Source organism: Equus przewalskii, chromosome 7 (genome assembly GCF_037783145.1).
Source record: "Equus przewalskii isolate Varuska chromosome 7, EquPr2, whole genome shotgun sequence".
Classification (NCBI taxonomy): domain Eukaryota; kingdom Metazoa; phylum Chordata; class Mammalia; order Perissodactyla; family Equidae; genus Equus; species Equus przewalskii.
The window spans coordinates 20,558,585-20,583,281 of NC_091837.1; the positions used below are offsets into that span (position 1 = coordinate 20,558,585).

Consider the following 24,697-nt stretch of genomic DNA (forward strand, 5'->3'; position numbering starts at 1 on the left):
CATTTTTCTCCTCCCTTGGATCTTTCTGGGGATCTCCCCACAGACACTCATAGACGCCCTAACACCCCCGTACCCCCGCTCCAGTCCCTGGGAGACAGGGAGGTAGTGACCTGCATGCTCAGGTGACCAAGGATGGTGACATTGAGTTCTCACTCCAGCTGGGCCCCCGAGGACCAGAGTCAGGGCCCCTGAGGGAAGGACTTTGGTTCCAAACTCAGCAATTCTGGAGCTTCTGCCCCAAGAGCGGGTGACCCGGGGAGCAGCTGACCCCAGAGCCGGCTCAGTCATTCCCATGCACAGACACTAGCTGTGGGATCCCCTGTGCTGGCTGCCTGGACGTGGGGACAAGCTGGGCCTGGTCCCTGCTGTGAGGGCTCCCAGCCGGTGGGGGACCCCAGCATGTAAGTGGCTACGTTGCAGGATTGATGGAATAGTAGTGGCAACAATGCCTTCCATGGAGGGGGTTATTTACTCCGCGCCAGGCTTGGGGCCTGCAGCTGTACACACAGTGCTGTGTTTCATCTTGCAAGGGCTCCATCAGGTAGGTACTATTATCATCCCCATTTTACAGGGAAGGAAACTGAGGCTCAGAGAGTCTAAGTGTTTCCCGAAGGTCACACAGAAACCTGAGGCTCTGAGATTCCAAAGTTATCACACTCTGGACCACAATGTCATCCATCCCAGAGTAGGGACCTAGAAGCATGCTCTGGAGGTAAGGAACCTGGGGGGGATGGAGTAGGGGCGGGCGTGGGGTTGGGCATGGAGGTGCAGGGAGGAGGGTGGAGGACAACCCAGAGGTGGTGGCCTGTGAGCTGGGCCTGGCGCATGAGTCAGAGTTTGTCAGGTGGAAAAGGGAAGGGCTGGCAGCCCTGGCAGGGAGCTCAGAGGAGCCGAGGTGTGGTCGTGTGTAAGTAACAGGGTGTGCCTGAGCTGGAGGGGGTGGAGTGGGGGTAAAAGATGAAGTCAGAAAGGTGCGCTAGGGCCGGCCATGACGGGCCTGGAACTCCAGGCTCAGGGTTGGGTCTGTCCTGCGGGTGAAGAGGAAGCGGAGCCGACATAGGGACCAGACGTGCGCCAATTGTGGGGGCGGGGGCGGCGCTGGAGCAATGTTCTGGGAAGACACGTCCTCCGGCCTCATCACCCTGAGTTCCAGCCCCAGTGTCCTCCCCATCTCAGCGGAAGGAAAGACGGAGGAGGCCAGAACTTCTCCAGGAGGCTGGGAAACTGGGGAGGGGGGACGTCAGGACGAGCAGATCACTAACTCCCTTGTCTTGACCTATTTGCCAAATTCTTCTCTTAAAAGCGATGCTGCTCCGAGGAAATTCTGAACTCAATCAGGAGTCTCTCAGACAGAGGCATTTCAGGCAGGACCGCCGGAGTACCTGCGGGTAAGGCGGGACCTTCCCCACCTGCGACCTTCGCAAATACTCCCTGTCACCATTGATGACTGGAAGCATTTCACGCCGTGTCGCCCACCCCTCCCCCCGGGAACAGAACCCCCTAGTTTCACCCTCGAACAGCCCCTCTCCGGCCTCCTGCTGTGTTCACCATCAGGTTTCATCTCAGCTTCTGCTTTAGCGGCGAAAGCAGAACCCACAGGCAGGGAACTGAGAGGAGGGTGGCCAGAGGGGAAGACCCTCGGGACCGCCCCGGAGCCTGGGCCTTTAAGGGCAGAGGCGGGGCGAGCCCTCGGGGGCGTGTCCTCTGGGGGCGGGGCTGTGGCGCGTCTCGGGGCGGGGCCTGGGCCCTGGGGGCGGGGCCGGGGGCGGGGCCGGCCGGGCCTGGGAAGAGCCCGGGACGGTGCAGCGGGCGGGGCGCCCGGGTGGCGGCTCCGGGGCCCGGAAGGTCGGGCGGCGGGGGCCGGCGGGTGGGGATCGGGAAGGCTGCGAGGCCCCGCTGGGTCGAGGTTCGCAGTGTGCGGTCCGAGGCCCGGCCCGAGGTAAGAGGAGCCTCCCCGCCCGCCAGGGCGTCGCCGGAGAACCGAGCAACCGGATTCAACTTCGCAACATCCGTCCAGACTGGGGAACTGAGCACATTGACGTTCCCGGGGTCTCGCGCCCAGAAAGTGCAGCCACAAACGGGATTGCAGCCCCAGTTTCCTGCCCTTCCTCCTTCCTATCAGATCTACACATCTTGCCGTAACGTCTGAGGGCCTGGCACCGGATGGGCGCGCAGGAGGAGCTCAGTTAATGCGCCCTTGCGAATGAGTGCAAGAAATCAGCGGCCAATAGAGATGAGACACGTGCCGATCCTCAAGTTGGGGACCGCAGAGGGGCGAGCATTTATTGAGCCTTTACTGCATGCTCCGACGGGCCAGCATTTATCTCCATTTTACAGTTGAGGAATCAGAGGCTCAGAGAGGTGAAGTGACCACCCCAAGGCCACACAGCTCCTAAGTGGCTGAAACTCAGTTGGAAACCTGGAGTGCCCGGTTCCCACTCCACACCAAGTGAAGTTCCAGAGAACGGAAGAGGGAAGAGTCGGTCAGCAGGTGAGGAAAGAGTGCTAGGACACGGGTCCTCTGCCCTCTTCCCCTCTCCTCCCCCAGGACCTCCTCCTGCCCCTGCCAGGACGTTGAGAAACGTCTGTGCAAAGAATTACCAAAAAACCGTTGTTTTCTGGGCTTCGTTTTTCTAGACGGCAAAAATAAAACATGCTCGTGTACAACGTGTGGAAGAGGCAAAAGAAGAAAATTAGTGTGCCAGTGACTTTTTTCCCCAGTTTAATTTCTTTGGAAGAAAAATGAAGCTATTTTTGCCCTGGCGTTGAGGGAAAAGGCAGATGCTAGACTAGAGTGCAGCCCGCTCGCCTGCTAACAGACTGTGTGATTTTGAGCAATTCTCTTCCCTCTGGGCCTCCATTTCCCCATCTGAGGAGCTGGTGGCTTAGTGGCCTCCTTGCCCTGTGAACTTGGACAATTTATGGGACTCCTCTGAGCCCAGCTGCCCCCTGGGTGAAAGGGATGCAGACAGTAACATCTCCAGAATTATCCCGAGGACCAGATGAGAGAGGCAAGGGGCAGCGGCTGAGGGTCAGGAGCAGGCCTGGCTTCCCCTCTCTGTGCCGCAGTTTGCTCATCTGTAAAGTGGGAATAATAGTAGCCGCCCTCCTGGCAGGTTGTGAGGATTCAGTGAGGTCATCTGTTAAGTGCTTGGCTCATGGAGAGACCGAGAACAACACTGCTTAGTCGTTTCAGAGTAGTGGCACGGAGGCCAGGTCCACATGCAGAAGTCTGTGTTCGTTGTTTTGAGGGCTGGCCCAGTCCCCACCACTGCCCACTTCCCATATTCATCCCCCCACCTGGCCCCTGGGGGCAGCTGTCTCTGGATTCTGAGCCTGGGGGTTGTCCCTTCCAGCCTCCGTATTCTGGCTCGGGGCGGGCAGGCAGGTGGGGCCTAGGTTTCCATGGCGACACTCTTGGGGGCTTGGGAAGTGGGGGTATCTGACCTGCATGCTGGCTGAGCTGGACCCTGGGGCCCTCCATCCAACCTCTACATGGGCTTTCCCTGGGGGGCACAGATCCTCAGCTGAAAAAGTTGTCGGGCCCCTCCTGCTGGGGTCCTGGGGTCTTCCCTGACACCGTCCCTCCTTCTCAGCCCACCCTGCAGGCCGCTTTTGCTGCTGGCCGTGTGGACCTGCACCGCTGCAGAAGGAGAAGTGTGGAGCGTGAGGGCTGGCCCGTGGGGCTGATGGCTGGCAGGCGGCTGCATTTGCCCTGGGTGCCAAACTTGCTCTGGGTGCTGCTGATGGTGGAGACAGCGTTGGGGGCCAGGGGCCCGTCTACAGGGGCCCACCTTAGCCCCCAGTTTCCAGCCTCAGGTGTGAACCAGACCGCCGTGGTAGACGTGAGTACCTAGACAGGACGCTGGCATCAGGTGGGGGTGTATTCGTCTAATTGACAAATTTTTATTGCACGTGTACTGTGTGCCAGCGGCTGGGCTGACCCCTGGGGTCTACTAGGGGACGATATAGACAAGAATCCCTGCCCTCGCGCAGCTGGTCTCCTGGGAGGACACTAAAGAAGTGAGCTTCTACATTTCAGGTGGTGAGATGCCAAGTGCCCTGCAAATGATAGGATAAAGTGGTATTGGAGAGTAGGGGCTGTCAGGGGAGGGAGTATTTCTAACTATTTCAGACTGGGTGGTCACCGATGGCTTCTGTGAGAAAGTAACGTTCAAGCCAAGTCCTGAATGGAGAAAGGAAGCCGCTTATACAGATATCTGGAGGACGAGCATTCTAGGGAGAGAGAACAGTGAGTGCAAAGGCCCTGAGGCAGGTACAAGCTTAGCGTGTTCCCAGAGCAGTGAGCAGGCCAGAATGGCAGAGTGAGGGGAAAAGTGTTAAGAGTTAAGGATGGAGAGGTAGTGGTGGCCAGATTACAAAAGGCCTTATAGGCTGAGGCTAGGAGGTAAGATTTGTTTTACAACAGTGGGGAGCCAAGGGAGGGTTTAAGCAGAGGGATGTCAAAATCTGGTTGATTTCTTCAAGGGATCTGTCCGGCTTCTCTGGGGAGATTGGATTGAGAAGGGCGAGGGTGGCAGCAGGGAGTGCAGGCTCCCAGAGCTCCAGGTCAGTGATGCTGGTTGTGGAAGATGGGAAAGAAGCGGCGGGATTTCTTCCCAATGTTGAAGGCACCCCGAGATTGCTTAGAGGGAGAGGTACAGTGGGAGAAGGGGAGGAGTCCAGGATGGCTCCAGATTTCTGGCCTTCGTGACTGCGGGGATGGCAGTGCCGCTGACTTGGATGGGAGCACTGAGGCAAGAGCCATGGGGACACTTGGGTGAGGGGCAGGGACGGTCTGAGCCGTTGAGACGGACTGCAGGGAACTTGTGTCGTTCCATTCTGATGTCTGTGAGGGGAGGAGAGGTCAGAGAGATCTGATGAGAGGCTGGAGGCGGGGGGCTGCTCCAGATGACTCCCGGAGTCCCCACCACCCGTGGGGGCCGTTCTCTCCGGGTATCTTCTCCGGGGAGAATGGAATAGCAGCCTCCTCCCCTCGTGAGCTGACGGGCGATGGGCTGAGTCTTAGCACCCACGCCCACTTTATGGGGCTGCAAAGAGCCTGCATGCCCGCCCTCCGAGGCAGGCCGACAGGTAATTACACCCATTTTACAGATGGGAAAGTGGTTTGTGGTTACTGTGGTCATCAACTTGACTGCCGCCTCTTGGGGTGTGCTCCTTGCGGGCGGGAAAACTGGGGTGATCTGTGGCTCGTGCCAGGTGATGTCTATGAGCTGTTGAGCACCTGCGCCAGCACTGTGCTGAGCCCAGCGAATCCGCCCCCGGTCCCCTGAGATGGGCAGGATTGTCTCTGTGCTGTGGATGAGGACCCTGAGGTTCAGGGAAGTGACCGAGCCAGGAGAGGGGCCGATATTTTCCTGGGTGTCCTTAGTGACTCAGGGAAGAGGATGAGAAGGGAATGGAATGGGTGGAGAATGAAAAGTCACCCCCCCGCGGCCCAGAGCAATAGCACCCTACCTCTGCCGCCCCAGGGCAGAGAGCCGGGGACTCATCTCGATGGCCCTGGAGGAGGGGTGGCCAGCTGGGGTGGGGGCAGCGGGCTGCACAGGACTGTGGTTCTGGAGCCAGAACTGGGGGACGACGGAGGTGAGCTGCCATGGGAACTCTCGCTGTGTCCTCCCTGGCTGACCCTGAGCCCGGGGAGGACGGAGGACAGGAAGTGAGGGGGAGGGCAGGCAGAGGAGGCTGTCCCTGCCCAGTGGGGCAGTTGCCCCAGGAGCTTCAGCTGGTAACTTCCAGGCAGAGCTGGGTTTGAAACCACCTCTCAGTGTTGGGCTGTGTGCCCTTGGGCAACTCACTTTGCCTCTCTGTGCCTCCCTTTTCTTAACTTTAAAGTGGAAATAATTGTACCAACCTCCTAGGTCTGTTACAAAGACTGAGTGAGATGGTGCCCAGCACACTGTGTGGCAAAACAGTTATGAGGGCCTACTGTGTGCCAGGCAGTGTGCAAGACTTTGGTGGGAGAGGCAGACGTTAAACCTGTCTGTGCTCCAAAGTCCCGGGGCGATGAGAGCTTATAACTGATCTGACCTAGGCTGGGGGTGGTCAGGGAAGGCTTCCTGGAAGAAGCGTCTCGGGAACTAAGAATTGAAGGATAAATGTGGATTAACTGGGGGGAAAGAAGGAGGGGGGTGCCAGGCAGCAGGAACAGCACAGAGAATGGTACAGGGGGCTCAGTGTTGCATCAGTGAAGGGCCGGTGGGCCAGGCTGGGGAGGTGGCCAGAGGGCTCAGAGGTGAGAAATCTCCCCTCCAGTGTGGTGTTGGCGGGAGTTCGGGGTGGGGGGGGCGGGGGGTGTGGAACTGTGATTTGACAAAGCTTGTTTTTCTTATATTATGGCAAAATAGACATAACCTGAAATTCACCGTCTTCGGCCTCTCTAAGTGTGCAGTCCAGAGGCATTCAGTCTGTTCACACTCATGTGCGACCATCACCGCCACCCGTCGCCAGAACTTTTCCATCTTGCAAAACGGACACTCTGTCCTCATTAGACAGCTCCCCCCCAGCCCCCACCCACCTTCTACTTTCTGTCTCGGTGACTTTGCTCCGGGTACCTCAGATAAATAGATTCTACAGTAGTTGTCTTTTTGTGCCCAGCTTACTTCACTGAGCATGACATTCTCCAGGTTCATCCGTCTTATAGTGTGTCAGCAGGTTTTCCTTTTTAAGGCCGGATAATATTCCATTGTGTGGACCTGCCACACTTTGGTCATCCATTTATCCATCGATGGCCACTCAGGTTGTCCAGAAAGACCTTCTGGCTACTGTGAATATTGCTGCTCTGCCCATGGATGTACAAATCTCTCTTCAAGACCCTCTTTCCGTTCTTTGGGGTCTATAGCCAGAAGTGGGAGTGCTGGACCAAACGGTAATTCAATTTTTGATGTTTTTGAACCGCCATGCTGTATTGCACGGCGGCTGCACCATCGTACATTCCCGCCAACAGCGCACACGGTTCCAATTTCTCCACGTCCTCTCCAATGCTTATCTTCTTCTTTAATAGTCGCCATCCTGATAGGTGTGAGATGGTATTGACAAAGCTTTTGAATGGAAAAAATTGACAAGGGGGACCTTACAGGCCGAGGGCATTCCCTCAACAAGTGCACACGTGACGTGACAAAGGGCAAATATCCGTTGTCTGGCGAGCTATTCCCAGTCAATAAGAAAAAGCCAACATTCTCATTGGAAAAGCTGACAGTTCAGAGAAGGATGCGAATGGCCGTTAACCCATGGCCAGCGCTCAGGACCTGCAGTTTAACGGGAAGACGCCTCCCACACTGGCCTGGACGGGACTCGTGGCACCCGTGTGGGTGCAGGCGTGGAACCGCACCTTTCCCGTTGCTGGTGGAGTGTGTGTAAGCAGTGTGGGGAGGGTATTTTGGCCAAAAATCCATCAACGTTTAAGACGCTTATGCCTCTGCCACAGACACATGGGCCCTGCCCACATCCTTTGGACCCTCCTATTTCAGTGGGCTTCTGTGGACTTCAAGTTGCCAGTACCTTTTCCAGAACCTTCCATGAGCATGGTGGGTGGAAGTGCTGGGGAACTGGCACCTCCCTCCCCAGCAGGCTCCTCGTGACTGATGGAGTCGGTGTATAAATACCCAGCTCCCCAGCCCAAGGTGGGACGTGTCTCAACGCAGCCTTCACCGCCTGCCTTCCCTCCCCAACCCACGTCCCCATTTCGGAGCCTGCGTTCCATACACGTCCCAGACAGACTGCTCACACATAAATCCTTGTCTCTGGGTCGATTCTGGAGGAAGCCAGACCAGGATATGCTCTGACTCAGCACTTTCACTTCTGGAATCCTCGCTGACACAATACTCTCACGTGTGCTCAGAGTTGCATGCAAGGAAGTTGGTTGTTGGTACTCTTGACGAATTAGACACTCCAAATGCCACCAGGAGGGAAGTGTTACCTCCGCTGTGTGTCATCCATAGTAATGGGTTCCAACTCTGACTCTGCCACTGAGCAGACCCTGGGTCATCGCCTGACTCTCCTCATCTGTAAAACGGGCATGATAACAGTACCTTCCTCACGAGATGGTTGTACAGATTAATCGAGATACATTTTAAGCTCCTGGCTCTGTCCCTGGCATAGAGAAATCACTCAGAGTGTTTTGACTCCTATCGCTTTCTTCATTGTTACGTGTATTAATATAGGGCATATATGTGAAGTGGGAAAAGCAAGTTGCAGGAACCTGAGATCTAGGATGGAGCCATTTCTATAAAACAAAACAAACGTGTAATAGGATGGATATACAAGTGTCATTGAACTGAGAAATGTCTATAAGGGTACGCTCCAAACTGATCATGGTGGGACCTCTGAGAGCGAGGTGGGATTATGGAGGATGGGGATGAGAAGGGTAGATTTAGAAATCTTTATGCGTCGTTTCTTTTTATTTTGTTTTGTTTTTTAAACCAACGTATTCATAAATTACTCATGTTAATTTCAAATGCAAGTTTATTTTTATAGATTAAAGCGTGCCGTTGGCACGTGGAAGGGATGGGGGCTTAGAGAACCAGAGTGAAGGAGCTTATCTTCAGCTGCTTGGGTGGGCCTGGTCCAGGCTCCCGTGGGGTGTCAGCCCCTGATGTCCCCCATTTCCTGCAGTGTCGAGATGTGTGTGGCCTGAACGCCTCTGACCGCTGTGCCTTCATCCGGACCAACCCTGACTGCCACAGCGACGGGGGGTACCTGGACTACCTCGACGGCATCTTCTGCCACTTCCCCGCTGACCTCCTCCCTCTGGCCATCGCCCTCTACGTGAGGCCCTGCCCCGGGGAGCCCGTGAGAGGGGCGGGTGACCCGGGCTGGACTTAACGCCCCCTCCCCTCGCCGGCCCCCCAGGCTCTCTGGCTGCTGTACCTGTTTCTGATTCTAGGAGTCACTGCCGAGAAGTTGTGAGTTTGCCCTTGGCCTCAGGTCCAGCCTATAGATGGGAAAAGGGAGTCCCAGGAGGTTGACGTTTGGGTGACCCCGAGTTTGGGGGAAGGATGAGGACAGGGGTCACCGACCGTGGAAGCACTGACCGTTTGCTTTTCCTCCGTAGTTTCTGCCCTAATTTGTCTGCCATTTCCACCACGCTCAGGCTTTCCCACAACGTGGCAGTATCCTTTTGTCGACCTGGACCCTGGAGGGAGGGAGGGAGGGAGGGAGGGCAGGGAGGGGGGCGGCTGGGAGGCGGGGTGGGGGGCTCATGGCCCAGGAAAGGCCTGGGCAGGCTGGGGCCCCTGCACCGAGCCCCCTTGACACGCTCCCCCATGGCGTCACCTTCCTGGCATTTGGGAACGGCGCGCCGGATATCTTCAGTGCCATAGTGGCCTTCTCGGATCCGCGCACGGCCGGCCTGGCCTTGGGGGCCCTGTTTGGTAGGAGCGGCCCGCCTGGGGGTGGCGGGGCAGCAGGAGCAGCGCAGGGGGCTGAGCTGGGTGTCCTCTCCTCCAGGCGCGGGCGTGCTGGTCACCACCGTGGTGGCCGGCGGCATCGCCATCCTGCGCCCCTTCACAGCCGCGTCCAGGCCCTTCCTCAGAGACGTTATCTTCTACATGGTGGCCGTGTTCCTGACCTTCACCGCACTCTACCGCGGCCGAGTGCCCCTGGCGTGGGCGCTGGGTGAGCAGACAGGGGGCCGGCGGGGTTATCCCGGCTCTGAGGGCTGGGAGGCACAGGACAGGCAGGGGTGGCCAGCAGGGCAGAGAGTCAGCTTTGGTTCTAAGTGATGGAAACCCTACTCCAGCCGGCTTGAGAAAAAGGGGAGCGTGTGGTTCAGATAACCAAAGGGGGTGGGGCAGAGGCAGGGGCGATGTTCAGAATTTTCACAGTTTCAAATTTGAACAAGCCGTGGAGCCGGGATGCTGACTGTGGCCATCAGGGGCCCGGCAGCGTCCACGTCCCATCCAGAAGGCTCGAGGGACACGGACAGGGGGGCGTTTTGCAGAGGGTTAAGGAGACCGACGAGGGACACTGAGATGCAGAGACCCCCAGGGACCAGCAACAGTGGGAGCCCCTGAAGGGGCAAGGAATGGGTGACTGGAGCCTAGTGAGGCTGGAGGGCCGGACCTGGTGCCGCCCAGCGTGCGCGACAGTCATGGGGGCTCACGGGCCCTGCCAGGGACAGAGTACCACAGCAGGGAGGGGCGGAGAAGACGTAGGCAGACTCTCTCCCGCTGCCTCTGATTTGCGGCCGGGTCTCCCACCGGCCGAACCCAGCACAGCCAGAGCTCAGGACACAGAGCAGGACGCCGACCCTTAGCACTTGAGTGGGGTCCTGGAGGCCACTGTCTGTGCCAGGCGTTACCTCCTTGATTGCTGGATTGTAGGGGGACAGGAAGAGAGGTGGGAGGGGAACATGGGCCGAGGAAGGTAGGGGAGCAAGGTGGGGGCAGGACATGGCCATTTCCCTACTGGTACTGGGCGGGGCTGACACACAGAGCCACCAGTGACAGCCAGCAGCAGCAGCACTGCCGCTCTTGTTGTCTGGGCCCTGTGCGCGGCCAGGCTGCCACTTGGTGACGGCCTGCGCCTTTGTCTGCAGGTTACCTAGGCCTGTATGCGTTCTATGTGGTCACTGTTGTTCTCTGCACCTGGATCTACCGATGGCAGCGGAGGAGGTCCCTGGTCTACTCCATGCCGGGGACGCCAGGTGAGCGTCTGAAGTGAGCCCCCAAGAGAGGCCATGGGGCTGGCCCGCCTGTGCCTCGCTGTTCCTCCGTCTCTTGAGCCCTTCACTGCTGCCCGGCTCTTCCTGCTTCCTCTACTCCTTCCGCCCACGTCCTACCTCCGCGCTTTCGCTGCTGCCGTCAGCCTCCTCATTGTCTCTTGTCCAGGCCCCGCACTTCTGCCTCCTCCGTGCTGTCGCCAGGACCGTCTTTCTAAGAGCTCCCACTACCCCCGGGGTCAAATCCAGACGCTTCCGTGTGTACAAATGCAAACATAACACACAAGCACAGATACATGCACAGCACACGTGCAGAACCACAAACACGTATGCAAACAGATGCCACACACGTATACAACACACATGTGTACGTAAATACATGCACACACACAAATATATACACACAACACACACAAATAGAAAATACACGCACAGCATGCACACACGTGTAATTTATCGAGTGCTCACTGCCTGCTAGGCACGTGTATCATTTTGCTCCTTCTTCCCGGCGAGGCTGTCAGGTGACACTATTAGTGTCCCTTTTGTGGATGAGGAAAGACTCAGGAAGGTCAAATCCTTGCCAGGCCAGAGAGCTAGAGAGAGGCAAGCTGGGACTCGAACCCTGGGCGCCCAGACCCCAAAGGCCATCGCCTGCCCGCAGTGCCAGAGGCCACAACTGGAAACCTAGAGGCCACCTCTTACGTACAGAAGTGTTGTGTTTCATGGTGTGACCAGTATGTTCTTTTAGAAAATTCGGCCAAGATTGAAAATGAAGAGATTTGATGTGAAAATCCTAAAGTTTGGCTTCTCTTGAAACCGGAGAAGATGTGGCCCGGTGCTCCACCCCTACCTGGCACAACGGGTGGAGCTGAGTGTCCCTCTTAGGACGAGGCGTGTGCTCCAGTTTTCCCCAGTCCCCACCGCTCTCTGTCGTCTCCCCGCACGTGGAGGCGGGTGGGTTGCAGCCCTGGTTATGTTGGGGAATTGGCCTATTTCCCTCTGTCCGTGCTTGGCGCCTTTCAGCCTTGGAGCCTGAGAACCTTGCACTGGATCTTCTGCCATTTGTGCCGGGCCTCAGCCTTCTTCTCCAGACTCATTTCTTAGCCTGAACTCTGCACCCGAGCTGTGTGGAGCCGCCCCCACAGCCCTGAACATGCTGTGCTCCCTCTGGCTTTCTCTGGGCCTTTGCATGTGCTGTCCCCTCTCCCTGGTGTGCCCTCCTTCTGAAAAACTTAAGAACTCAGCACAAAGTGCGTTCTATGGGGACCCCCAGGTGTCCCCTCTGGGCTTGCACAGCTTCCTGACTCACCCCAGCACAGCCTTTATCCCTCCATTCTGTTATTAACTTACTTATATGTCTGTCCACTGGACTGTGAGCTTCTGGAGGGCAGCACTGTGTCTCATTTCCTCTTATGCCCCTCCTACAGGAAGTCTGCCACGATTTTTCCTCTCCTCCCCTCTTTGTCCGCTGAGCCTTCAGAGTTCGGCTGACATCACCCCTGTGCTGTCTTCTAGACCCATCATGGCCCATCAGGCTGGAACAAACGGGGACAGAGGCCTGGAGAGGGACCCCGAGTCCCCTAGAGATAGGATTAGGGGAGCACCCACTCCTCACTCGAGGGGGCCGTTTCCTTTCAGGCCTTTCTGTGCTGGGCCCAGGTCTGTCAGCCTTCCAGAGGCCTCCTGTGCAAAGTCACATGGGAAAGGAAAAATAGGGTGGGTTCCAGATTCTGAAAGGTACAAAACTGAAGTCGGTAAATGTTTGAGTTACGTCTTACTCAGTTTATCGTTAGAGCTGCATCATCCCACTTGAAAGTGTCTTGTGTTAGACTTTTTCACTCTGTGAGAATCCCTGAGCATGCGTGGTGATTGCTGAGACGTCCAAAACACAGAGGGCCTGGGCACCTGCCCCTGAAAGCTGCCGTGTCCCGGAGGTGCCCTCCCTTGGCAGGGCGGTGGGCAGGGTCTGGGCTCCCTGGCTGGCTCACGTGAAACGCCCTCCCTCCTACAGAGATGCTCTCAGAGTCCGAGGAGGACCGAGTGTCTTCCAATACCAACAGCTACGACTACGGTGAGTCAGAGACACTGTGCCCTGCGGGGGTCGGGGCACGGGGCAGGGCCGGGCGTGGAGAGACGGGGAGAGGGGGCTGTCCAGGTGCCAGGAGCGAGGCTGCACACCAGCCTCACCTGCCCCCTGCCAGGCACTGGGTGTTCCTCCTTCAAGGGTTGGAAAGTCTGGTGGGAGGCGGGGAGAGGGTTTCCTGGAGGCTGAGCTAGCCCCGGACCCCCGCCCCTCCCCGCCTTGTGCACACAGGGGAGGAGTACCGGCCGCTGCTCTTCTCCCAGGAGACCACGTTTCAGATCCTGATCCACGGCCTCAACCCCCTGGATTACAGGAAGTGGAGGAGCAAGTCAGCATCCTGGAGGGCCCTCAAGGTGCTCAAGGTAGGAAGGAGGGACCCTGGAGCCGTCTCCTGGCTTCATGACAGCGGCAGGACAGTGGCCACACAACCTTCTCCAGCGCAATGAGAGGGGAGGGGCTGGGGTCTGCTGAGACTCTCCTGGAATCGATGACCTGCGACTCGATGGGGAAACTGAGTCATAGAGCTTGGCCGAGGGCCTGACCTGGGGCTCTGCCCACCACGGAGTAAGGAGAGCATCTTCCCAGGGACAGAGAGAAAGGACTGGGTGAGGGCAGGGACCTGGGGCTGGGGAAGGAGTGGGTCACGGTGAGGTCCCAGGAGATGAAGATGGCGTTTTCTGATCACCTGCTGCTTCCTGAGCCAAGTGTCTCCTGGAGCCTAGATCTCAGCGGGGTCCCCAGGCTGATACACACAAGGACCACTGCGGCCGCTGCCACCACCTGTATCATGAAAGTCAGGGCTCTCACCCCCGCCCGCACCTCCTCCTGGAGACAGCCCAGAAAGCCTGTGTACAGTGACGCCTCCTCAGTCCCAGAGGGCAAGGAACGAATGTATTTGCACCCCACGGTGGCTCTGGCTGAGTCGTGACCTGGGGCAAGTCCCTTCACCTCTCCGAGCCTCCGTTTCCTCCACTGCAAAATGGGGATGAGGATGGTGCCTTCCTTCCAGGTTGTTTGTGTTAGTAAGTTATTGCTGCAGCAATGCTGCGTAACAAACAACCCCCAGAGTGCCACTGACTTACGATGACAACGTATCTTCTCATTCAAGGGCGTCTGGGTCATCTGGGCTGTGGCCGGTGACTCAGGTCTGCCCCACATCTCACTCCGGGGCCAGTGGGTCCTTGGGAGCGAGCTCTTTTCTTGGCGGAAGAGACGGAGGCAAACTTCACAAGCACATTTTAAGCCTCTGTTCACGTCACGTTCACCAACAGCCCACTGGCCAAAGCAAGTGACATGGCCAAGTTCAAGTTCAATGGGATGGGGAGATCTATTCTGCAGACTCTAGTCATTTGACAAAGCGTGTGGGAGTTTAATTCCCTTATAGGAGGGACTGGAGTATTGGGAACAATATCCAGCCTACCACAGTGGGTGTGACAATTTCGTAAACTACTGTGAAGGGCTGGGTACAGGGCCTGGCAGATAGTAAACGCCCCCTAAGTGTTATTACTAATTTAGTTATTGGCTAGAACACAAGGTGTGGGGCCACTCAGAGCTGGCCCTGCATCCAGCTGCATTTGCCCTTCTGTGTGGCTTTGGAGAAGTTCCTTAACCTCTCTGAGCCTCAGTTTCTTCAACTGGAAGGTAGGAAAATAATAGTTCCTGTGCCCAGGGTTGTTGTCGGGATTAGCGGATAAGATGCTGTGGCTGAAGAAGCGCTCCCCAGAGATGTCCACGACCTGATCCCCGGAACCTGTGAATGTGTTCCTGATATGGCAGAATGGGCTTTGCAGACGTGATGAAGGCTCTTGAGATGCGGAGGGTATCCTGGCTTATCCAGGTGGGCCCAGTGTCATCACAGGGTCCGCACAGGGAGAGAGGGGGGCAGGAGGGTCAGAGTCAGAGGAGGAGATGTGACAACAGAAGCCCAGCTTGAAGCGACTCAGGGCCACGAGCCAGGGAATGCAGGCGCCCCCTGGAAGCTGGAAAGGGCAAGGACGCGCGTTGCCCCATTGATCCTCCAGAGGGAGCACAGCCCTGCCGAGCCCCTCATCTCGGGACTGTGTCCCCAGCACTGAGAGGGGACCGTGTGTGTTGTGTGAAGGCCCTCGGTGTGTGGCCCTTGGTCACAGCATCAGGAGACCGATCCAGGTGCTTCGGGGCCTGCACACGGTCGGTGCTCCAGCACCAGCAGCCTTGTTGTGAGTGGCTGAGCCCGGGGGGCGGCCAGCCAGCACAGGCCCCCCCCACATCCTGCCTTCGCGCCCCCGATAGCTGCCCGTGGAGTTCCTGCTCCTCCTCACCGTCCCCGTCATGGACCCCGACAAGGACGATGGCAACTGGAAGCGGCCCCTCAACTGCCTGCACCTGGTGGTCAGCCCCCTGGTCTTGGTCCTGACCCTGCAGTCGGGGGCCTGTGAGTATCCCCTCCCCCAGGCTGCCCACCTTCTGCCTCCCCACATTCCAGAGTTTTCTTCTCAGCCACACGGGGGACCCTGGGCCAGTGGCAGAATCCTGGACGTGCAGCAGGCACTTAATATGTGCTTATGCCATAAGGGATGCCAGCCTCCTGCAGTTAATTGATCCAGTCCTGCTGGTTCCAGACGGAGGCTGCGAACGAGTGGCCCTTGGACCAGGTCCAGCCCTCTGGCTATTTGCCTGCATTAAAAAATTTGGAGATTTCACTTCAAAATCCAGGTCTGGGCTTCTCAAGAAGATCTGGGCCGTATTCCTGGAGGCAGAATTGCCTGGAGCTGAGCAGGGGCATTCCCCGATGGGGGTGCCTGCCGTCTGAAGCATCACAGGCCCCCCATTGCCTCTTGGGTGACCTGGGTGGGTTACCTCACTCATATATGTAAGCTGGCTGGTCCCCACTGGCATGTCACTTTTCTCTGTCCCAGGCTGTCCTCTCCTTTTCTGACCTGCTCTGGCGGAAGAAATGCCCAGTCTTGTCAGGTAGCTTCTAACTCCCACGGGTCAGGTTCTTCCTGTTGTCTAACTTTAGTATCTCGTGCTGCCCATTCTTCTCTCTGTCATCCTCCCCCTGAGCCCAGGGGCACCACCTGGAGGTGGAGGTGTGGCTCTGGTGGCAAATGAGTGGTCCGGTGTGGCGTTATTTGCTCTAACTGTGTCAGCATGAAAGGGCTGTGAAATTCCTGTGAGTTTCTCCCCTGATTTATGGGGGACACAGGCACCGAGGGAAGGTGAGGCGGAGGGGAGGGGAGAGACAATCAGGGCACAGGGCCACCCCGGAGCTGAGGAGGGCACGCCCTGGGGGTGCCAGCTGTCTGGTCGGTCACAGCCCTCCGTTCCCTACGGAGCCGGGACGCCCAGCCTCTCAGCCCAGGGACTTGCTTTCACAGTCCGTGTGGCTGCTTAAAAGAGTGGTTCTCAAGCATCAGTCACTCACGAACCATCTTCTTGATGTTTCTCCCATTCTACACTCTTGTATATGATATTTTTCTTCAATCAGCTCTCTGCTTTTAAACCTAAATTTATTGAAAAGGAAACTTATTACCTGCATCAATGTGAAAGTGACGTCATTTCCAATAAACCAAGGTAACAGCGGAAGTAAATGCCGTGGGGTTGCGGCCTCCGAGCGGGAGCCTGTCAGCTGGGCGTCTGGCAGGTGGCAGAGATGCTGCAGGCGGTCAGCGCCCATGGAGGCCTTCTCCTGGGTGCAGGGGGAGCTGCAGACGGAGCGCCTCCCTGAGATGTGCTCCTGTGGTAGGCAGCGTCTCGTCCACATTCCCAACACCATCTAGTGGCATTTGTGACCCCCTTCTGGGCTGAGCACTGCATAGAGAGAACGCCCAGACTCGGCTCCCTGCCCGGGGTGGGTGTTGTGTCTGCCGGCAGAGCCCCCAGTCTCACTGCAGCCTCCAGCCACCTGCGTCGCCAGGCCGCCCCCAATGCCATCTTTCCAAAGTGCCACTTTTGCAGGCTGTGGTCACACCTCCACTCAGAGGCGTCCTGGGAGAAGCCCATGTCCCCCAGCAGTCATTTGGGCCAGCGTGTCCCCAGCCTTTCTCTGCGATTGCCGGCACGGACCTGCTCCCCTCTGCCACGGCGCCCCCGCCCCCTCAGGGCCCCCAGGAGCTCTCTGGCTCCCCACGTCCCCCCTCCTCCTAGAGCCCCTCTAGTGCAGGCTTGGCGCATCCAGAGAAGGGCCTCTGAGCAGGTGCCAGGTTCCAAAGCCAGTGTTTTAGTGAAACGCGTTTGTCACAATTACTGAGAATCACCCGTGATGTCTCATACACACGATGTTGTGCATTTGGCCCCCACTGACGTTTGAGGGCCAACGAGCTGGACTAAGAGAAGGACAAAAGCAAAGTCTGGGTGCGTGGTATGGGCCCTCAAGCCCTCCGCTGCCTGTAAGAGCAGGACCGCCTCCCCAGGGTGCAGAGGGTGGTGTGCGGAGAATTCTGCCGTGTGCTGCCGGCTGCAGGGTTTCCTCCTTTCAGTGTTTCACTGTGAAGCCTCTGGCACCTTCATAACTTTAGGGCGGATTGGTTTGGGGCATAGACTTATCAGGAGAGCGGGTGCCGGGCTCCAGAGCCAGTGGGAGGGTTGGGTTGGACTGTACGGTTCCTCGCGTGGAGCGATGCCCAGCCATGGGAACGCCTGGCTGGAAGCTCGGCTGGACAGAGCATCGTGGCTGATTAGTAATGTCTGCCATGGGCACGGGAGAGGGTATGGTAATGAGGAGGCTTGGCCATCCCCATCCTGGTTCCAGGAGAAAAGGCCGGAGAAGTCTGTTTTTCATGTGTCTATCTTTCTTTCCTATGTGACTCACTTGAGGGCAGGGGCTGTGTCTTTCATTTCTCTGTCCCCCTGAAGTGCCTGGGACAGGAGTGGGCACACAGGAGGTGTCTACCTTACATCCAAGCAATTGAGTGTCGTGAGTTTTATCTGTGGTTCTCCCTGAGGCCCCTACAGTCATTCTGGGGGGCCTCCAGGAGGAGGTGGCGAGCTGAAGCTGCAGAGGGCACCAGCTCCCTTTCTTGTCCCTCTGCAGATGGCGTCTATGAGATAGGTGGCCTCGTTCCCGTGTGGGCCGTGGTGGTCATCGTGGGCACGGCTGTGGCTGCAGTGACCTTTTTTGCCACATCCAACAGGCAGCCCCCCAGGCTTCACTGGGTAAGCATCCTTCGCTCTCTGAGCTGGGACGGGGACGCTGAGGGCTCCCAGGAGGACGTCCTGGGGCAGTTAGGCCAGTAAATGACACATGTTTAAAGCCACTTTTGAGGGGTTTGGTAGCTGTTCAAGGTCCTGTTTGGGGTGGTAACAGCTTTATTTTATTGAGATGTAATTCACATAGCATGTAATTCACCCATTTGAAGGGTACAATGCAGTAGTTTTTAATATAGTCACAGAGTTCTGCAGCCATCGCCACAATCAATTTTAGAGCACTGTCGTTGCCCCAAAAAGAACTCCAAACACTTCTCTGCCCCCCTGCCCTGCTCACTGCCGGTGCGCCTTCTGTCTCTGTAGATGAGCCTGTTCTGGACGTTGCATGTAAAAATGGACTCACACAGTGTGTGGTCTTTTGTGACTGGCTCCCTTCACTCAGCAGAATGTTCTCAAAGTTCATCCGTATGGTAGCAGGTGTTAGTAAATCGTGCCTTTTCATGGCTAACATGCCATAGTGGGATACAGCACATTCTGCTTGTCCATTCATCCACTGATGGACATTTGGTTGTTTCCACTTTTTGGATATTACGGATAAGGCGCTATGAACATGGGCGTAAACGTTTTTGTCTGGAAATATGCTGTCCTTTCTCCTGGGCGTCTTCCTAGGAGTGAAACTGCGGGACCGAACGTTAAGTGAATGCTCCGCTTTGGGAGGAACCACCAGACTCGCTTCCGCTTCGTTAACGAGGCGACACCGCATTCCTGTGACGGACGGTTTGGTCTCGGCGGGTGTCTGTCCACCCTCTCCGCCGGGCAGCGCGCAACGGAATTTTTAGGCAGTTCCTCTGGAGACTTTTTCTTAAAGTTTACTTAAACATTTTACTTAAAGTTTACTTAAAATTATAATTTGTTACTATCTATTGCTTTAAAAAAGGGTAGTTTTTATCTTGAGAAACTCTGAATTGATGTACCAACGCAAAGGGCATTGACTTTTCAGCACATTGATGGGTTAGAGGAATGGTTTGCAGCCGGAGTTTCTTGCTAGTCTCGGAAGTACTGACACCTGCTCCAATGTGGACGCTCCTTGAAACCATGGCGCTAAGTCAGAGTCACAAAGGACTGTGTGTTGGGTGCGGCCATTTGTATGTCGTGAGTAGGCAAATCCACAGAGACAGAAAGGAGGGGCTGGGAGGAAGGCTGGGCAGGAGGGCGTGACTGCGGTGGGTATGGAGTTTCTTTTTGCGCGATGGGGTGGCACTTGGTCCACAGACTGGAAATCTGACGAAAGCTACGATGAACCCTTTCTTGACAAAGCAGTCATAGTGAGCCAACATTTTATCGAGCACGCACTGTGTGCTGTTGCTGTCCCATTTCACAGATGAGGACCTGAGGCTGTGTCCCTGTTGGGGGCGGGCCTCGGTCCCATCAACACACTGTTCCCTCCCCAGCTCTTTGCTTTCCTGGGCTTCCTGACCAGCGCCCTGTGGATCAACGCAGCCGCCACCGAGGTGGTGAACATCTTGCGGTCCCTGGGCGTGGTCTTCCGGCTGAGCAACACTGTCCTGGGGCTCACGCTGCTGGCCTGGGGGAACAGCATCGGAGGTGACTCGGGCCGGGTGGGATTCTGGGAGGAGCATGGCCTCATCACAGTGCTCATGGCTCCCCCAGCCAGAATGGCGTGTGGGCAGCGGCATCCGGGGCATCTGCCTTCGGTATGTGCTCAGTGCCACTGTCGTTTTGGAGTGACCATCACTGGGCATTGGGGTGAGATGGCCTGGACTTCACCTGGGCCTGGAGACTATGTAGAAGCCCCAGCCTCTTCCCCACTCTCTGATGTGTGGACACCCAGCGGCTCCCCAGAGTTCAGGCAGGACATGGAGCCCATTGCAGCCAACGATGCTAATGTGTCCATGGGTGTGTGACATGTGTAGGCATTCACACATACAAACAAATATCCTTTAGCTACAGCTGCCAAGTAGCGTTGGCCAGGTTGTGCACTGCATGAGAGCATCCAGACAAGGGGTCAGGGGAGCCCAAATCTAGCTCTCTTTCCACTTACTTTTTTGATACCTTTTTCTAATTTGCATGGAGCTACTGTGTGTGCCAGCAGCAAATGGGACTGGGGTGAAAACTTGGTGGTGGTTTGTCATACCCACAGAGTTGCCCCCGGTGGGAAAGAGAGGAGTAAAAGGAATTAAGGAGGGAATCGTGTCTTCTAGGACACTGTGGCCATAGCACCCAGCCAGCTGGTGCAAGGCCCATTAATGTTTGTTGACTGAATGGCTGTGAGTAAGAATGAAGGAGCGAACGACCAAGGAGGGAAGGAGGGAGCCACTCACCACTCAAGGCCTCTTCTCGTCTCCCCGCAGATGTCTTCTCAGATTTCACACTGGCCCGCCAGGGCTACCCGCGGATGGCATTCTCGGCCTGTTTCGGTGGCATCATCTTCAGTATCCTTCATGGGGCTGTCGTCGCCTCAGCACTGGTGGTGCGGGCTCTGGGGGCCATGCTCCGAGCCCCACTCAGGATTGGCTCTTGCTGAACACCTGGGGCAGGTGACGGCTGCTTGGGCCTCAGTTTCTGCATCTGCAAAGGGGGGATGTCGAGAGGACCGACCTGGTAGGGTTGTTGTAAGGACCGATTGAGGTGGCAGAAATGCTGGCGCCTGGCCAGCGCTCGGTGCTGGCAGATGCTCTCATTGTTAGCGCGGTGGTGTTAGCAGGAGCGTGCCCTCTGAAGACCCCCTCCCTCTTGCGTATAGCTGTCGTGGTCTGTAGATGTCAGGGGTTGGCAGACGTTTTCTTAAAAGGCCACAGCGTAACATTTTAGACTTCGCGGGGCACGATCTGTTTTGCAACTACTCAGCTCTGCTGTCGTCATGTCAAACAGCCATAGGCAGAATGTAAAGGAACGGACGTGACTCTGTGCTGATAAAACTTTATTTATAAAAGCAAGCAGTGGGCCAGATTGGCCGGCAGGCTGTGATTTGCCACCCGCTGGTCTATATAGAAACACAAGGTCAGGCAGCCTGGGGCTGTGAAACAGAAAGGGCTTCGAAACCAGACAGTCTTGGGTTCCAGTTCTAGTGTCACGACGTGCCAGCTGTGTGACCTCAGAGCTCGTCCTATTTGGCGGTCTCCTCTGTAAATTCAGAGGGGGTTGGGGTGAAGACGGATGATGAGGTCAAGCACCAAGGTGAGTGCCCAGCACGTGGCAGATACTCAACGAGCAGTAGATGTTGTTGGTTGTGAAATAAAGTGCTATTGTTTAAAAGCGCTTCAAGTGCAGCTCTCCCCGGGTTCCACGAGGCAGGGGCCTGCGGGGTGAGCTGCACGGCAGGCAGCTGGCTGGGGAAACACAGACTCGCCAGGCCGATGCAGGCCTCCCCGCCATTTGTGATCCCCAGGCTGAGACCTGCTCCTGGCTTCCGGGCTGTGGCCTGTCCTGACTCTCAGGGTGGGTGGGAAGGAGGGAGCCCTGCTTGCAGCAGTGTCGCCTGAACACCTGCTCGAGGTGGCCCTGACCAGGGCTCCATCACCAGTCCCCAGTGGACCACGATAGTCACCTCACCTCACCCAGCCTTGGTTTCTCCAGCTACCTAGGGCTCACCGGGTGCCAAGCATTTCTGTCACCTCATTCGATCCTTACAGGCTGAGTGCAGAGTGTACACTGGACACTCATCTTGGAGATGCTAAAACCGGAGCGGATCTCCTCAGTTTTTTTGTGGGGGGCGAGGGGTGGCGTGCAGACCGTAAAGAAAGCCTACAGGGTGTGTGGCCAGGGTTACGGGGCGATTGTTCCAGCAAACTTCCTGAGCCCGGCTGCAGATATCCTGGTGGGGGTGGGGCTGGGCTGCCTGCTCCAGATCTCCAGGGGCCACACGGAGGTGAAGGTGAGTGGCCAGAGGCGTCTGCCAGCGACCTCCTTGTAATGTTGTCTCCTTGTCCTCCCCAGTGGGACGGGAGACGATCCACGCCTCGCAAGTTGACACTTTGTGGCGAGAGGACTTGTCTGAATTTGTGACAGGTCTGATTTGTAGACTATCTTAGAAATATTTTGCATATAAGGTTGGAAAGATGTATTCCTTCCATTTCACAGGGTCACTAGGATGTAGCTTTAGGGGAAGGGCAGGAAGGCCCTGAGTTGGGTCCTGATCCTCTCACTTAAGTCTGTGACTTTGAGGGAGTGAGGACATCTCTGAGCCTCGGTTTCCTCACCTGTGAAATGGGGTCAGTCAGTGACCTTCTCACAGTTTCCTGGATAAGTGTGCATGGGGGAAGGCCAGGCTGAACTCTGTCCCAACACTGCCCCCAGGGGACGGGCTGGGCTCAGAGAGAATAAAGACGCCATCTGTTGAAGATAGCTGCAGACAACGGGGGCCAACAGATTTGGAGAAGGGTCTCACATTGACTATGAGAGGTTCTCCCGCTTCAAGGGTGCCCGAGAACTTCCTGGGGGCGCATGAGGCCTCCTGACCCCTGCATCCATCCCAGGGGGTGGGGGCTGGAAATCTGCATTTCCAGTCAGCCCCTGGGGTCCCTGAAGGTAGGACACTTGAGAAACACTGTTCCAACAAGGTTGAAAACTCAAACACCTGGCGGGCCCGGCAGGTAACCGAAATGTGTGGGCGATGCTGGTGGGCCTCCTGGCCAGATATTCCAGACTTTCTAGAGAATTCAAGACTCCTAGGTGACCTTTTTTATTGTAAAACATTGCATATGGCAAATGGCACCCCGTGCAGAGCAGATTCGACCCGCGGGCGCAACATCAGGCATCTCTGTTCTGAAGGAGGTGGACTCAGAGACCAAACAAGGGAGAAGTTAAGACGAGGAGGGGATGTGGCCCAGTCCTGTGGTTTTAGGGCTCCCCACGTGAAAGCACTTGGAATGTCGTGCGGATGAAAGATGGCGTCATCCATGGGCACAGTCGCCCACCTCCTTCTCCAGTAGCATCCCGTTCTTGAATAGACTCTTGTGGCTAACTTGTAATTAGCCGGCACCAGGGCCAGCCTTTCACAGGGGCCACGCCCGTAAGCAAATAGCTGCTTACCGCCTGAAAAGTTTGCTTTGCTAAAAGATAAACACCCTCTGCAAATTGTGTTTGCCTTCTTCCCGGGCTTAATAGGTCCCTTTCATGATCGATTCTCGGGCAGTTCCAGATAATGAGGCTGGAGGCTGGCTCCCTGAGGGGCCTGTTTCTTTTCTCTTATTCCTTGTGGAGTGTGTGTGTGTGTGTGTGTGTGTGTGTGTGCACGCGCCCCCCCGCCCACGCCCGCATTCCACCGCCTTTGTGCTGAGCTTGGGAAATGCTCCAGCTGGTAATTGCCTAAGACAGAAGGCCTCCTGGAAGGTCACCGTGGAAGGATGTCTGTCCACGGAGTGCTGTTGGGTGCAAAGCACAGACCGCTCTTCAATACGTGTTGTGTGAGCCCATTGGTGGTTTCAGCTGTGACGTACAGGTCTGTGTGTATGTGCATCCACACATATGTGCACGTACATGTCACCATATGGGGAGGCAGGAGAGGGTATCGATTAAGAGCTGGGACTGTCACTTATTAGTGACTCAGTTTCCTCATCTGCGGAGAGGTGACAATCATAATGCTCCCCTTACGTGTTGGGAAGGTGTGAAACGCCTGGCCTGGTACCCGGTGTTGTCCTTGACAAAGGCTAGATAAATGCTAAGTCTGCAAGGAGGGGAAGTGGGGAGGGGACAGTTCCCCTGCCTTTTCTGTATCGCTTGAGAACTTTTCAACAACTGCATGAAAATATGTATGTAACGTATATCATATTAGTTTCCTGGGGCGCCATCCCCAATTACCACACACTAGGTGGCTTCAGACGTGGAAATTCTGGGTGGGGTGCCTGCCCACAGGCAGGCCCCGCAGCTGCAGGCTGAAGTCCCTCCCTGGCCCCCCGTGAGGGGCCCTCGACCATCACTTTACCGGTCAGCTCCAGTGACACCCAGCCTCTTGCCCGTTGTCCCCGCAGCTGGAGCCGGACGGACTGTTGGTGTGGGTGCTGGCCGGCGCCCTGGGCCTCAGCCTCGTCTGCTCCCTGGTCTCGGTCCCGCTGCAGTGCTTCCAGCTGAGCAAAGCCTACGGCCTCTGCCTGCTCCTCTTCTACGCGAGCTTCCTCATCGTGGCCCTGCTCACTGAATTTGGAGTGATTCACTTGAAAAGTGTGTGAGCGAAGCTGTGTCCGCCTGGCGGCGGGGAGGTGTCACCGCAGGCGGTGCGATGGAGGATGGACGACGGAGGGCGGAAGCATCTTCAGTGGAGCCGCCCAGCAGGCGTGGCGGGGCAGGGGCTGTGGCCCTGTTGGGGGGCTCCCTGCTAGATGCTCCCAGTGGCTGCGGTGAGCCGGGAGCACAGCTCAGCCTTATTTCTGGGACTTTGGAGACCGGGCCTCACCGTGGACGGGGTTCCAGACAGAAGCCAGGAGACATCCCTGAATTATCTCCAGAGCCTCTCGAAGGTTGGGGTTCGGGGTTTAGGGGATGACTGGGTGCCTTCCAGCCCGGTGATGCTGGGTGACCCCCAAAGTGTTCAGGGCTGGAGCAGCTGTGGAGGCGCAGGCCCCTGCCCACAGTCGCCCTGCTCCCTCCCGCACCTTCTCAGGACTCAAGCAGCTGCCAAGCCCAGCGTTAGGGAGTATGCGGCTCGGGCCGGTGGACAGGACACGTTCTGTGCCATGGCCTCGGGCCAACAAGGGCTGAGCTCTGGGGCTGCACCATCCAACAGAAATAGCCAAATTTTGAACTCGCTAGTCGCCACGTTAATAAAGCCGGAAGAAACAAGCGAAATT

At 56.8% G+C, this 24,697-nt stretch overlaps 1 protein-coding gene across 1 annotated transcript; it reads left to right on the forward strand.

The window, feature by feature from the left end:
- The first annotated feature begins 1,169 nt into the window (after positions 1 to 1,169).
- Positions 1,170 to 24,695, forward strand: SLC8B1 (solute carrier family 8 member B1). Its single transcript, XM_070628831.1, has 17 exons — positions 1,170 to 1,388; positions 1,966 to 2,491; positions 3,597 to 3,845; positions 8,635 to 8,787; positions 8,872 to 8,924; positions 9,074 to 9,131; positions 9,287 to 9,392; positions 9,469 to 9,636; positions 10,559 to 10,666; positions 12,693 to 12,752; positions 12,996 to 13,126; positions 15,036 to 15,177; positions 17,779 to 17,900; positions 19,343 to 19,496; positions 20,264 to 20,344; positions 21,722 to 21,786; positions 23,882 to 24,695. Exons 3-17 carry the CDS (start codon positions 3,690 to 3,692, stop codon positions 24,077 to 24,079), a joined length of 1,755 nt encoding a protein of 584 aa, XP_070484932.1. The 5' UTR covers positions 1,170 to 1,388; positions 1,966 to 2,491; positions 3,597 to 3,689; the 3' UTR covers positions 24,080 to 24,695.
- Positions 24,696 to 24,697: the final 2 nt, after the last annotated feature.

Coding starts and splice junctions, on each gene's coding strand:
- SLC8B1 (XM_070628831.1), top strand. CDS start 3,690: ATGGCTGGCAGGCGGCTGCATTTGCCCTGGGTGCCAAACTTGCTCTGG. Junction 8,788..8,871: donor CTCTGGCCATCGCCCTCTAC/GTGAGGCCCTGC, acceptor CCGGCCCCCCAG/GCTCTCTGGCTGCTGTACCT. Junction 9,132..9,286: donor GGCTTTCCCACAACGTGGCA/GTATCCTTTTGT, acceptor ACGCTCCCCCAT/GGCGTCACCTTCCTGGCATT.